The sequence below is a fragment of the Panthera tigris genome, chromosome D2 (assembly GCF_018350195.1).
Source record: "Panthera tigris isolate Pti1 chromosome D2, P.tigris_Pti1_mat1.1, whole genome shotgun sequence".
Classification (NCBI taxonomy): Eukaryota; Metazoa; Chordata; class Mammalia; order Carnivora; family Felidae; genus Panthera; species Panthera tigris.
The window spans coordinates 85868551-85882448 of record NC_056670.1 but is presented as its reverse complement, the minus strand read 5'-3'; the positions used below and the strand labels follow the sequence as shown (position 1 = coordinate 85882448).

At 59.2% G+C, this 13898-nt stretch overlaps 2 protein-coding genes across 4 annotated transcripts in view; one reads left to right on the top strand and one right to left on the bottom strand.

Moving 5' to 3' along the window:
* Window positions 1–564: 564 nt before the first annotated feature.
* On the top strand, window positions 565–3982 carry LOC122232049. Its single transcript, XM_042961061.1, has 3 exons — window positions 565–2941; window positions 3175–3389; window positions 3717–3982. The coding sequence occupies exons 1-3, from the start codon at window positions 2517–2519 to the stop codon at window positions 3836–3838; spliced, it is 762 nt and encodes a 253-aa protein (XP_042816995.1). The 5' UTR covers window positions 565–2516; the 3' UTR covers window positions 3839–3982.
* Window positions 3983–6753: 2771 nt separating this feature from the next.
* The window catches only part of LRRC27 (leucine rich repeat containing 27), a 35994-nt gene continuing 28849 nt past the window's right edge, over window positions 6754–13898 (bottom strand). Inside the window, exons 10-12 of one of the 3 annotated variants that reach the window (XR_006208942.1) lie at window positions 12424–12553; window positions 11313–11749; window positions 7246–7328 (exon numbers count right to left, since the gene is read on the bottom strand). Coding sequence is in view for 2 of the 3 variants with exons in the window: in XM_042959871.1 (XP_042815805.1) it covers window positions 7182–7328; window positions 12424–12553 (277 nt within the window). In the remaining variant the exon portion in view is untranslated. Of the gene's footprint in view, window positions 7329–11312; window positions 11750–12423; window positions 12554–13898 lie in introns of all 3 variants that reach the window. The other 2 variants (XM_042959871.1, XM_042959872.1) reach the window with 2 other exon arrangements.

Sequence of the window (13898 nt, the reverse complement as noted above, 5' to 3'; positions counted from 1 at the left end):
CCTTTGGGTTGTCCTGACGACCCGGACGCCGCCAGGCCCCGCCCACCCCCCCGCCCCCTCCAGAGCCCAGGCCCTGCCCCGCCCGGCTCGGACCTGCGCCGTGGCCGCCACCCCTGGCGCCGCCGGGGACAGTCGGGGCCGCAGTGGCGCCGCTCCTCCTCGCCCTCCGGCGGCGGGCCGCGCGGCGCGGGGAGCAGGCCGAGGGGAGCCGGGCGGAGCCAGGGAGCCCGCGGGGAGCTGGCGGCGCCTCACCGCCGCCAGTTTTACGGGGCTGAGGATCGAGGCCCAAGGAGCCCTAGGGGAGGCCTGGGAGCCCAGCGAGCACGTGTTCTCTGCAAGGCTTGGGGCTCCTCTGCAGAGTGAGGGGTTTCACCAGGAGGCACCTCCACCTGGCCACCTCTTCAGGGTCCGCCGCCTCCCACCCTGTGACTGTTGGGCCCCCAGCGGGAGCCTGTCTGCTTCTTCCCCCACAGGCCTTTGCAGCCTCCCCACGGGGGGAGGGGGGGGAGGGAGGGGGGGAGGGGGGGTGGGGAGGGGGGGAGGGGGGGTGGGGAGGGGGGACTTTGGGGCAGAAATGCTAGGCAACAGGGGCAGGGGCTGCCTACCTGCTCAGCACAGGTGCAAGCATGTCCCAGATCCCTCGTGGGCACTGGGACCATACCACGGACCAGGCTGCTGGGGTCAGAGTCAGATCCCAGACCGGTGGGGACATTACAGAGGTGGGCATGTCAATGCGTTTCCCCGGGGGAGTGGGGGGGTGCTGGGTGTGGGTGGGAGGTGCCTGGGAGAGGTGCCCTGGAGGGGGTGCTTGAGTGAGCCGGTGACCACCCAGGGGAGAAGGGCCCCACGGGGCAGCTTGGGCAGCAAAAGGCTGCTGGTTGCCTAGGGGCCCAATGTAGGGGGCTTCTGGGGTCTCTCCCAGGCGTTAGCGGGAGGGGCAGGGAGGGGCTGGGAGCCAGAGACACCCGAGGAGCTCTCCTCCAGGGGACTGTGAGTGCCAGCTGGATGGGAGGGGCCCGCAGACCCACCCTGCAGCTCTTCTGCTGAGCTGCCCGCCCTGGGGACTTTCTCTCAGCCTCTGCCCCGCTGGGCTGTGCGCTGTGCACTTTTTAAGTGAAGTCGGAAGCCATTTTCAAAATCGCTTCTCCGGGAAGCAGAACCTAAAGGCATTGGCAGACGGTTGTTCGATCTGCAACTTAAAGGGTGGCGGTTTAGGGTCCCCCCCCCAGACCATCACTCTCCTGGGAGGAGCACCCCAAGCCGGCTCGCCTGCTCCCCCACAGGCTTCCCCTCCACAGAGCTCTGATTAAAAGGCGGATACCCTTAGGGAGGGGCCGACCAGCCCAGGGGACCTGGATGCTGACCCCACTTGCCGACTCCTTCCTGACCCAGTGTTGTGTCCTCTGAGTGTCCCCTTCAAAGGCCCACCCTACACACGCTGACCAGCCCAGCCCGGCCAGCAGGTTCTAGACAGAAGAGCCCCAGGCAGTGGGAGAGCTGCCCTCAGGCTGTGGAGTGACCCCCAGGCTCAGGGAGAGCCAGCTGGGAGCCTCCCCCCTGGGTCTCTGGACTCTGCCCCCAAAGCTTCTGCTCTCTGCCACAGGCACCGGGCCTACCCAGCGCCCAGCCCGTGGCCTGGCCTGGCCTGCCCCGCAGAGTGAGCAGGGCCGGCAAACCCGGCCGGGTGGGCAGGGTGGTGGCGCGAAGGGGGACGGGAGACCATCCGGCACCCTCGCTGGGCCGAGCTGAGTGCCCACGAGCTGGCAGGAGGGGCGGCGGGGCGCTCTGGGCAGGCGCTAGCCGCTGTGTCCGGCTCCCCTGGGTGTGGTTTCTGTGCTGGTCCTCCAGGATCTGCCCCCACACCCCCGCTCCCTGCCGCCCCCTTGCCAGCCCAGCACCAGCGTCCCTCCTCGAGGACGGGCCGGGCCCCTGAGAACCAGGGCCTGGGTGGGGACGTTGGATCTCACTAAGCACCCACGTGCTAGCACCCATCCCACGTCTGGGGCAGAGCGGGGTGCACCAGCGGACCAGGCCTCCCTGAGGCCAGCACTGGCACATGGCCCCTGTGCTGTCCCCAAAGGCAGGGGTTCCAGGGAGTCCGCTTTGTAAATGCTGAACCCAGGGGACCCGAAACTTCCCCTGCGGGTCACAGATCCCATTGGAAACATTTGTTTGGTTCTGTTCCCCTCTGGACACCCTGCGTCCGCGAGACCGGCGTGGTTCTGTCTGACCGCCCTGAGGGGTCAGGTCTGGAGCCCTGTCCCCACCCCAGGGATTATGAGGACTGTCACGTCTCGGGACGAAGCATCTCACAGGCCTGGCTGGGAACGGAACCCGCTGGGACTCCTGGAGGTGCCACAGAGAGCAGTCAAGAGGACGGACTCAGGCCACGTTCGTTGCTGGAGTCCCGCTGCCTCCCCTGTGCCTCAGCATCGTCCTCCGTAGAGTGGGAATCACGGCAGTGACACACACAGCCTCCCGGTGGAGTGAACCGTCTAACGTGGGAAGGATTTCGCATGGCACTGGCCGCAGTAAGGACTCTGCAAGAGTTAGTGCTCATCACGGCCATCACACCACCGCCACCGTGGCCTGTCACCATCAGTCGTCCCCTCTGTCATCGCCATCACCACCACCTCTGTCATCACAACCACCTGCCATCACCCCTGTCACTGGGCCATCAGTGGAACCACGGGGGGAGGTCAGGGCTGAGCGGGGCACATCCCCTGAGCAGCGCCTGCCCGGTGGTGGCAGTGGAGCTGTGGAAGGGCCCGGGTGACTCCCGGGGAGCTGTCGTCGCCCCACTCGCCCCATGGCCTGCGCCCCCCACTCCACTCCGGGGCCTTGTCAGGGGAGCTGAGGCAGCCAGGCCCGGATCCGAGGCGGCCCGCAGTAGCAGGCATTTGAACAAGAACAGTTTTCGGGCGGGGAATCGTTTCCCAAGGTAATTGCTTTCATTTCAAAACAGTTGATCCGTGGCCCTTCTTTTTCTGATCCAGCTCGCTGGCTCTTCCGTGGTCGGGGAGACCACGGCAGGCGACAGCGCAGTCCCTCGTTTACCCCTGCACACCTGTCACACTCACCTCCAAGGGCTCCCCAGGGCTCGAGGGCACCTGCCCAGTTCTTCATTTCACCTGGTTTGCCGTTCGCCTCTGGTGTCCCCATGACTTCCCGCAGGAGAAATGCCCCCTCCGCTGACCCCAACCGCCCGGGCGGAAGTGACCCAGCCTCTCTCCCAGAGTCCAAGACCAGCAGCGCTCCCGGGGAGGCTCCGCGTGACGAGGCGCAGCGGAACACGGCCCGCAGCAGGATATTCCCAGAGCCTGCCTGCCTGGTGCTCCCCAAGAACTCCGGCGGGCGGCCAGAGCAACAGACCGCAGAGGGTGGACCACGTAAAAACAGTCTCCCCAACGAGCTGCAGGCCCACGCGTGGGGGTGGCGGGCAGAGTGACGAGCTGGGGCCACTGCCCCGGGGTCCCGCCAGGTGGGACTGTGCCCCCAGGGGAAGCAGAAGCAGGGCCCCCACGCACTGGGGTGGCTGGGCCGCCGGCACTCGCCACGCCAGCTGACGGCCCCGGGAGGTGCAGCAGGGGGGGCCCCAGGAGGAGGAGGAGGAGGAGGACAGCGGGCGGGGTCCGAGGGCGTCTCCCAGGGGCGTCCTGACGGCTGGGCCACCCTCCTCGCCGGGCTCTCCCGCAGACCCACATCTTCTCCCTGAGGACCACCACACCCTGGATGGAAACCAGCCTCGGTCCCAGGTGGCCTCCTGGGTTTTCCTTCTCCTGACACCTCGTTAACCTCATTAGACATCTTTTGTGTCATTACTTCAACCTGGCACTAGAAAGCGGCTTCTATTTGCTAAAACAGCATCGATATTTCGCGGCTGAACTAGTTGCAAGTTACCCAACCTGGTGATTATTTGGAGAAAGCCACTCAGAGCTCACAGACCATGTTCTCACACCCCAAGGCTCTGTTCTGCCTGCTGCGCTCAGCCCCCGGGCCCCCGGAGCCCAACCCCAGGACAGGCACTCCCCCCCCACCCCAGGCCCAGAGGGGCGGGTGGGCAGTTGTCACTTAGGGAGAGGCCTGTGCTGGTCCTTCGGGGCCAAGCCCAGGGGACAGCACTCCAGTGCACACACCAAACCTTGCTGTGGTAGCTGAAGAAACTTCCGGCAAGGGCGGGCGGTTCTTTCCCATTGTGCCGACCCCCACGTCCCTGGGTGTACACGGCCTTTCGCCTGCTCCACAGACCAACACAGTGAGCATGGAGAGCACAGAGATGGGGAGCACGGAGATGGGGAGCACGGAGATGGGGAGCACAGAAACGGGGAGCACAGAGATGGGGGAGCACAGAGATAGGGAGCACAGAGTTGGGGGAGCACGGAGATAGAACCCAGAGATGGGGAGCACAGGAACGGGGAGCACAGAGATGGGGGCACACAGAGATGGGGGAGCACAGAGGGAGCACAGAGTTGGGGGAGCACAGAGGGGGGAGCACGGAGATGGAACACAGAGATGGGGAGCACAGGAACGGGGAGCACAGAGATGGGGGCACACAGAGATGGGGGAGCACAGAGATGGGGAGCACAGAGAGCATAGAGATGGGGGAGCACGGATATAGGGAACACTGAGGGTGGAGCACGGAAATGGGGAAGCACAGGGAGCACGAGGATGGGGGAGCACAGAGATGGGGAGCACGGAGATGGGGGAGCACAGAGATGGAGAGCACAGGGAGCATAGAGATGGGGGAGCACGGAGATGGGGAGCACGGGGGGGAGCACGAGGATTGGGAGTACAGAGGGGGAGCACGGAGATGGGGAAGCACAGGGAGCACAAAGATGGGGAGACGGAGATGGGGGAGCCCGGAGATGGGGCAGGGCCGCTCTCCACCCCCAGGGTTGAAAAGGCCCACGGTTGCTTCCTCCCTGCTCTGTCCCACCAGGAAGAAATGGAAGCTAATGGTGTCATGCCGGGGGTGCTGTTTTCCCAGTGAGCCCTACTCCCCACGGGCTCTGGCTCCCCAAGGCTACTGTCAGCTGTTTCCAGCCCAATAATGTGTGTTTCTGTGCACTGGGAAGCATGCAAACCCGGCCAGGGAGATTCTTCAGGCGTCCTGCCCCGGGGGGGTTGGCGCAAACAGTCTCTGTCCGGACGCCAGGAGCCGCGGTGGCCTGCAGAGTCCGCGTCCCGCCAGACCCGGCACGAGGACTCCACCCTGCACTGCCCACCTCAGCGCAGGTCTCTCTTGCCCTCTCCAGGCACAGCCTCCCCCACCTGACGACCACCTGTGGTTACTTGGGGCTCCACCTCTGCCCACAAGGCCCAGGGCCCACGTCCTGGCCACACCTCCACACTGTGAGTCCCTTCTGAGACCTGGATGCCGGTATTTCCTGGGCTAGACAGTGGCCAGCGCAGGGGGGCTCCAAATGGCACCTGCACCTGACCGTGCGCAGGTGGCTGGCGGGAAGAGAAGGGGCCGCGCTGGCCGGGCCTGACCCTCATTTTAGCCCAGGACCACTGAGGAATCCAAGGATGTGAGACGTGAGCCAGGGCTCCCCTGTCATGATGCAGGTGCCTGGTCACGGTGGGAGAACAGACACCGCAGATGTCAGCCCCTGGGGGGCCCTACATGGGCCCAGGCGGCAGGCGTGTGCGCGAGAGGGCACAGCCCCTACCCTGCAGCTCTGTGGCGGCCGTGTGCCTTGTCCTGGCTAACTCGAGGCACCACCTGCAGGGAAACTTGGGTTACTGCGCCAAGGCCTGGGTGTCAGCCCTGGTGGCTCCAGAGAGCAGGTCCTTGGTGGGGGACGCCGCGTGCAGAGGCCCCCGGATTGCACCAACTGCTCTGGACAGCGGCCATGGCCCTGCAGCCCACGCCATCCCATTTCCTAGCACAATCCCTGCCCCCCAGGGGTTCCCGGCCCTTCCTCTGGCTCTTCCTCCCTCCCCCTTCCCAGGGTTGTTGGGCAGAAAAGGCCTCGAGGTCCCAGGATGCACCATCCAGGCAGTTAGCACAGATGTGCTCACTCAGAGATTAAGGATGGAGGTCAGATGACCAAACAGGAGAGGAGCAGGAGTGGGTCGGTCAAGTGCCAGCGGGGAGAGTACCCCCATCCCAGACACCCCGATTCCACTGGAGGGAGGGTACCCCCCACCCAAGACACCCCGATTAAACTGGGGAGAGGGCACCCCACCCAGAGACCCCAATTCCACCAGGGGGGAAGGCACCCCACCCCCAGACACCCCAATTCCACCGGGAGGAGGGCACCCCCACCCCAGACACCCCAAATCTACAAGGGAACCAACCACAAGGCCCAATCAGCAGCCAAGCTAGGATAGGACTCTAAAATTGCCCCCTACCAGTGCTAGCAGGATCAGTGACCTCTGTGTAGGCTCAGAATCAACGAAGGAAACACCGAAATGAACAAATCATAGAATGGTAGAATGAGTACTTAGGAGAAGCAATAAATAAACCACTGGTTGACCTAAGGAAAGGGAAAGAACTTGGGGTGGGGAGTGTCCCTGGTCACTGCCCCAGGCTCCCTCCCCTCCAACCTGCCTGTCTTCCGAGTCAAGTGGGTGCTACGCTGGGGGCGGCTTGGGTCCCCCACGAGAGATCAGGTGGTACCCCTCGAGGGCAGTAGCCGTGCAAAACCAAGCCAGGGTCTGTTGGGGGGTTGGTCACTGGACCCCATGGTGGGCCTGGTCTAACCCTGCCTCCCTCCCACCGAGAGGTCAAGGAGCTGAGAAGCCAAATCAAAGATAGTTTCAAGGTCAAGCCCTTGAATTTATTGAACACTCAGTCGGAGGCTCCTGCAGGAGGGTCTGAGCAGCCTGGGTGAGGGCTAGCTAGGAGGGGCTGACGGGGGCAGAGGGGAGGGCCGGGTGCTGACCCGCGGACGTGCCGTCGGTGAGACGGGCAGAGACACGGGCACGGGAGTGCACACCCGGTGGCTCGTCCTTGGTGTTCTCTCCTTTAATCCGGCTTAACCCTTTTACAGCCTCTGAAAAAGCCGCGCAGACCCGGGGGGGAAGGGGTGGCATTGGAGCGGACGCCCCGGGCGCGCTCGCAGGGAAGGACACTCGGAAAGGGCCCACGAGCCGCTGCACCCACTCCTCGGTCTGAAGAGTCTTTGTCAGCGCCAGGGATCCTCACTCATTAGCACTCGCGACCGTCCTCAGACTCAGTATTTCATGTGGAACAATATCTTCTGGGGCTGGGACGCAGGTGGGTGGCGTGGACGGTGCCCAGCGAGAGCCGCGAACCGGTGGCTTCTAGTTAAGGTCCGCCCCGGTCCCGGCTCCATCACTTGATCCTGTAGCTTCCTGGCCTTTCGGGAGAAAGGGAGGGGGTGGACGTTAGCCCAGCTGGCAGGTCCTGGGGTGGGGGCACAGCCCCGTCCACACAGAAGGACCGTGTACAGGTGCGCAGCGCTCTGTCCTGTCCCGGGGTCTGCAGGGGAGCCGGCTGAGCACCCTCCCTCCCAAGGGGGACAGTGACCTCTCCGGGTAGGCCCGTGGGCTGCGCCTCCCGGAGTCCCCACCCGGGCCCCGCCTGTGACATCTGCCCACAGCTGAGTGAATGCCAGTCCGTGGAGGGTTGAAGACAGGAGCAGGGGCTCCTCATGTGGCCGACGTGGGCACCATCCCTGACCATGACCCCTCCAGAGCTTCGTGCCTGTCCTGGGGAGGCAGGGCCTCAACTGCACCCTCACCCCACAGACACGGCAGCAGGACCAGGGTCCCTGATAGTGGAAGGAGATGCCCAGCAGGGAGTCCTGTGCTGCTCCAGATCCCACGTTCTCAGCCAGTCTGCTGGGCCAGGAAAAGTGGTGGACGGGGCTCCGTGGCCCTCGGTGGGATAAAGCGGCCAGCATCAAGGAGGCAGGCTCTTTCCTGTCCCCGTCCCACAAGAAGCTGGCCAGCGAGTACTCGTGTCTGCAGTGCTGGGACCTCCCCAGGGCATAACCCGGACCGCCCTCCGGCCCAGGCACCGAGACCCCTAGTACGGATCCGTCACAACCGTGGGTTAACGTTCAGGTCCACGTCATCATGGCTGGGTAACGATCACTACCTTGGACGACGTGGGATTAGGGGCTCCAACCCTGCACGGCAGAAAATCCGTGTGTAACTACTAACTCCCCCAAACTGTACGAGCGGCCCAGAAGTTAGGCCTCTGTTGACCAGGAGCCTTGCCGATAACACACACCGTTGAGTAACACCGATTTTGTATGTGGTGTGTGTTCCAGACGTCATCTTACGACAGTCAGCTAGAGAGAAGACGACGTCCCTGAGGAAACCACGAGGACAAGTTACAGCACGTACCGTCAAAGACCCACCTACGAGCGGACCTGTGCTGCCCCGGCCGTGCTGCCTGTTTTCTTCCCTGCAGAAATCTACGTCCGTCGTGCAATTCCTTATCGCTCCTTCAGAAAGATTTGCTTTGTTTTCGACACACTTGTCCGGGAACCTCTCGACATCCTGTCTCCTTGGTCAAATGCTCAGCGATCTGTCTGCCCTGGAGAGACCCTCGGGGCTCCTCCCTGAGCTCCAGGCTGGCGGCCTGCACAGCCGACAGCCTGCGGGGGGGGGGGGGGGGGGGCTCCTGGGCTCTCTTTTGGGTCAGCTTCCTTTTTTCTGGAACACTCACTCCTTTCCCGTTCTGCTGACTTGATTTGGAAGGATGCACTCTGCAGTAGCTTCCAGAGAAAGGCCGCGCAGAAAGGAACGCAGTGAGACCTTGCGTGGGAATGCCTCTGTCCGTGGGCACCTGGCCTGCCAGTCTGAGGACAGAATTCCTTGGTGCCCCCCCACCCCCCGGTGGTGAGGCCACTCGGTTCTCTCCTGGCCCTTTGCAGGTTTCAGCTTCCTGTTAGACCAGACGGGACGCGTTACACTCCGTGACCTGCCTCTCACACATCATCGTCACCCAGGGGCCGTGGTTTACAGCAGGGCTCACTCCTGGTGTGCGTTCTGCCGGCCCAGACAGATGTATAATGACAGGTGTCCGTCACTGTGCTGTCACAGAGCTGGCACCACCCTGAACATCCCCTGTGCTCCGCCTGCTCACCTCTCTGTCCCCCAGCCCTGCAGCCACAGAGGCTCCTACTGTGCACAGACTTTTCTCTCTTCCAGAACGTCATACAGTTGCAGCCTTTTCAGATGGGCTCTTTCACTTAGCGATATGCATGTGAGGCTCCCTCAGGTCTAGTCATGATGTGACAGCTCGTTCCTTTTTGGGGCCAAATGGTACTCCACGGTCTGGAGGGACCACAGTTTATTGATCCGCTCACCTACAGAAGGACATCGTGGTTGCTCCCAAGTTTTGGTAACTATGAGTGAAGCTGCTATGAACATCTGTGAGCAAGTTTTTGTCTGGACTTAAGTTTTGAACTCTTGGGAAAATGCCTAGGGGCACGATTGCTGGATCTCAAGTTCAGAGTACATTCAATTTTGTAGTAAATCACCAAACTGTCTCGCAAAGTGGCTGTGCCGTCTGGCGTCCCCACGGCATGAACGAGAGTTCCCGCTGACCCACATCCTCACCAGCATCTGGTGTCGTCCGCGACTGGATTATAACCATTCTAATAGGTGTGCGTGGTACCTCTCTGTTCTAATTTACAATTTCCTAACGACATACAATACTGAGCATCTTTTCATATGCTTACTTAACATCTATATATCTTCTTTGGTGAAGTGTCTGTTCAGATCTGTGGCTTGCTTTTTAATTGGGTTGTTTTCTCTCTATATTTTGGATAAGCAGTCCTTCAGTAGATGTGTTTTTGCAACTATTTTCTCCCAGTCTTTGGCATCTTATTTTTTTTTAAACTTTTAAAAAAATGTTTATTTATTTTTGAGACAGAGCGTGAGTGGGGGAGGGGCAGAGAGAGAGGGACACACAGAATCCGAAGCAGGTTCCGAGCTCTGAACTGTCAGCACAGAGCCCGACATGGGGCTTGAACTCACAGACTGTGAGATCATGACCTAAGCCGAAGTTGGACACTCAACTGACTGAGCCACCCAAGCGCCCCTATTTTAACGTTTATCTTTGAGAGAGACAGAAACAGAGTGCAAGGTGGGAGGGGCAGAGAGAGAGGGAGACACAGAATCTGAAGCAGGCTCCAGGATCTGAGCTGTCAGCACAGAGCTCTATGTGGGGCTTGAATTCATGAGCCATGAGATCATGACCTGAGCCAAAGTCGGACACTTAACTGACTGAGCCACCCAGGTGCCCCTGGCATCTTATTCTTTTGACAGTATCTTTCACAGAGACAAATTTTTAAATCTTAATGAAGTCATTATCAATTTTTTTTGTGGTGCCTTTGATGTTCTATTTAAAAACTCCCCGCCAACCCAAGGTCACCCACATTTTCTATGTCATTTTCTACAAGTTTTACAGTTTTGCACTTTACATTTAGTTCTGTGACCCACTTTCGGTTCACTTTCGGGGAGGCGTAAGGTCTGGGTCTAGATTCGCTATTTTGCACGTGGACGCCCAGCGGTTCCAACACCATCTCTGCTCCGCTGTGCTACCTTCGCTCCTTTGTCAGATGTCAGTCGACTGCACTTATGTGGGTCTCCCTCTGATCCACCGACCCATCCGTCTACCGTTCCGCCAACCCCTCGCCATCTTGATTACTGTAACTTTTCCGTGAGTCTGCAGGTCGGGTAGCATCAGTCCTGCAACCTTGTTCTCCTTCAGTATTGTGTGGGCGATTCTGGGCCTTTGTCTCCTCTCCATATAAACGTTAGCAGCAGGTTGTCGATATCCACAAAATAACTTGCTGGGACTTTGATTGGGATTCTGCTGAATGTCTTCATCAACTTGGGAAGAACCACCATCTTGATGACATTGAGCCTTCCCATCCATGAACATGGGATTCCTCTCCATCCCTTTAGTTCTTGTTTGAGTTGACTCATCAGTTTTGTTGTTTTCCTCACACAGATCTTGTACATATTTTGTTAGATTTGTACCTAGCACCAGTTTTTGGGTACTAATGTGAATGTTCTTAATTTAAAATCTCACTTGTTTGCTGATGGTATATAGTAAGTGACTAACTTTTCCATCTTAACCTTGGATCCTGCAACCTTGCCATAATCACTTATTAGTTCCAGGAGATTTTGCTCAATTCTTTGGGATTTTCTACACAGCCAACTAAGTCATCCGGAAACAAAGGTAGTCTTAACTCTTCCTTCTTAATCTACCTCATTTTCCTTTCTTGTCTTGTTGCAGTAGCTAGGACTTCCCATGTGATGCTGGAAAGAAATGGTCTCGTTCCTGACCTTCAGGGGAAAAGTAGTTTCTAGTTTCTTACCATGAAGTATGATGTTCGCTGTAGTTTCTGTAGATGCTCTTTATCAAGTCAAGGAAGTTCCACTTGTGCCTAGTTTGCTACAAGCAGTTATCACAAACAGGTGCTGGATTCTGTTAAAATGCTTTTCCCGCACCAAATGATACGATCGTGTGATTTTCCTTCTTCGGCCACAAGGTGACGATACGTTTACATAAAATGGGTTTTGAATGTGGACCCAGCCTTGTACACCTGGGACAAACCCCACTTGGTCATGGTGTATAATTCCTTTTATACATTGTTAGGTTTGATTTGCTAATATTTTGTTGAGGATTTTCACATCTGTGTTCAGGAGAGACACCGGTCTGTAGTTTTCCTCATACGTGACGTCTTTGTTCTGGTATCAGGGTGATGCTGGCCTCATAGGATGAATTACGATGTTTCCCCTCCACTTCTATTTTCTGGAAGAGATTATAGAGAATGGTATCATTTCTTCCTTAAACGTTTGGTAGAATTCTCCAGTGAACTCGCTTGAAAATTATTATCGGTTCGATTCCTTTAATAGATGCTAGCCTATTCAGACTGGCCATTTCTTGTGTGAGTTTTGGCAGATGGTGTCTTCCAAGGCATGGTCCATTCCGTGTTAGGTTATCAGACTTGTGAGTACAGTTGTTCATAATGCCAGACCGACCTTTCTTGAGCACGGTATCACTCCCATAACCCCGACCATTTCTGCACACACAGCACACGTCTGTGCAAAGGGGCCTGCCTCCCTGCCCATGGGTTCCAGGGGGTCAGCCGGCTCCAGGCCACTTCAGGGTCTCACCAGGCTCTGCTGGTTACCAGGCGTCGGGCAAGGACCCCACGGGCACGTCCCCATTGTCCCTGGTGATAAAGCGGAGGCTGTGCTAGGGTCCCGGCAGGTGGCACAATGTGTCAGGGGGCTCACGCACCTCACACACCAAGAAAACACCTCTTATCCTCCCACGAAGCGCGATTCTGGGCACGTCCCTCACGTGAGGCACGTGGGGTGCTCCCCACGATCGAGAGAACGCGTGCTCTGAAGAGGCGCGGCAGGTTCCCTCTGATTCTTAACAGAACAATTCGTTTTTACACAGAGCCAATGCGCACTTACAATGTCCAAGTCCCGGGCAGCCGGGCTCATTTCCTTGAGTGGCACCGTGCCTTGAAATCTTTTTCTTCCCTCGTGCGTTTTCTGAATGTGCTGCTTTAGGTTTTCTTCCCAGAGCTCCTCTCGGAAGGCCCTGAGGGAACAGAGGGTGATGAGGACACGATTTCACACATCAAGTCGAGTCGAGTCTCGGCAATCCCTGCTCCAACAAGGGAGAGAGAATTTTCCTTTTTTCCTCCAGGCCAAAGTGCAGTCCTGGGGCTCAGGGGCTGTCGCCACGAGAATGGGGCCACCTAGGCCACCCGCTGCCCCTCCGGGCAGCAGCTCAGACAGGCCCAGGCAGTGAGAAGCCGCAAGAACACACGCCACATTTTAAAACTTCACATCCAGGTAAGAAATTACACATTCAGGGCCGTGCACAGACACTACACGAAAGGGACAGTCTCTGTCTTCACAGGAAATACACAGTTGGATAAATCCTTAAACGGGATTATTAAATTAGGATTTCAGACATACTTGCTCTGCCAACATCAGGGCTTTGGGCTCAAATTCTCTGCCTTTAAACACGAGGATGTTCAGAGTGGCACAGCATTCTGGGCTGCGCAGGAAGGGCGGCAGTGCCTGGTGTGTGAGGAGGCCCTAGAGTCTGGGGTGTCTGCCTGGGAACATAACTGCCTCCCATAACCCCCCCTAGCCTGGGGCTGACCTGAGGACCCTCACCACCCCTCCCCCCCCCCCCCGCCAGCAGCAGCCTCTGTGTCGGCTTTGTTTGCTTTTCAGCATAACGGACACAGGCAGGACGGTGGCCTCCAGTCCTGCCCTGCACAGACCCCAGCGTCGGCACCTCTGAACCCCGGTTCTCAGGAAAGCCCTGCCCACAGGGCAGTCGGGGTCCGCGGGCACACGCTCGTGTGCTGTGGGGACAGCTGCATGCCGTCCATTTCCATCTAAGCCATTCCACGGGCTGGGGTGAGTCCTGTCTGCGGACCTGCAGGGTTGTCCCCGGGGTTCTGGGCACGAACACGAATGACTCCCCAGAAAAGAACACCCCTTTGCCGTCCACGCGTCACACCAGGACGACCTTCCTCTGGGCCTCCTGGTCCCCAGAATGTGGAAACACGGCGGTGGGCAGAGCCGGGACGTGCAGGCCAGGCCAGTCCTCCCCGGAGCACATGAGCCCCCCACCCAAGCCCAGAGCTCGCCTCCGCTCGGCTTCGGAGCGCCCGGGGCGGGGCCGGCAAGAGGGGGCACAGGAGCCCCGTCCAGCAGTGTCCCTGGCCGCCCATGGCTCTCCCTGTGTGCCCGGGAGGGGTGCAGGGTGCAGAACAGCACAGTCACAGCATCAAGTGTGTTGTGAGTGAAAGAGCCGAGAGGAAAATGCGCGTGCACGCACACGCACACAGGCACACACACGCGCATGCCCGCACAGGCACACAGGTCTACTTCCGGTTTGCAGCAGCTGGGGAAGGGTGAGGGGC

Coding starts and splice junctions, on each gene's coding strand:
- LOC122232049 (XM_042961061.1), top strand. CDS start 2,517: ATGGCACTGGCCGCAGTAAGGACTCTGCAAGAGTTAGTGCTCATCACG. Junction 2,942..3,174: donor GCGGGGAATCGTTTCCCAAG/GTAATTGCTTTC, acceptor GACTTCCCGCAG/GAGAAATGCCCCCTCCGCTG. Junction 3,390..3,716: donor GACCGCAGAGGGTGGACCAC/GTAAAAACAGTC, acceptor CTTCTCCCTGAG/GACCACCACACCCTGGATGG.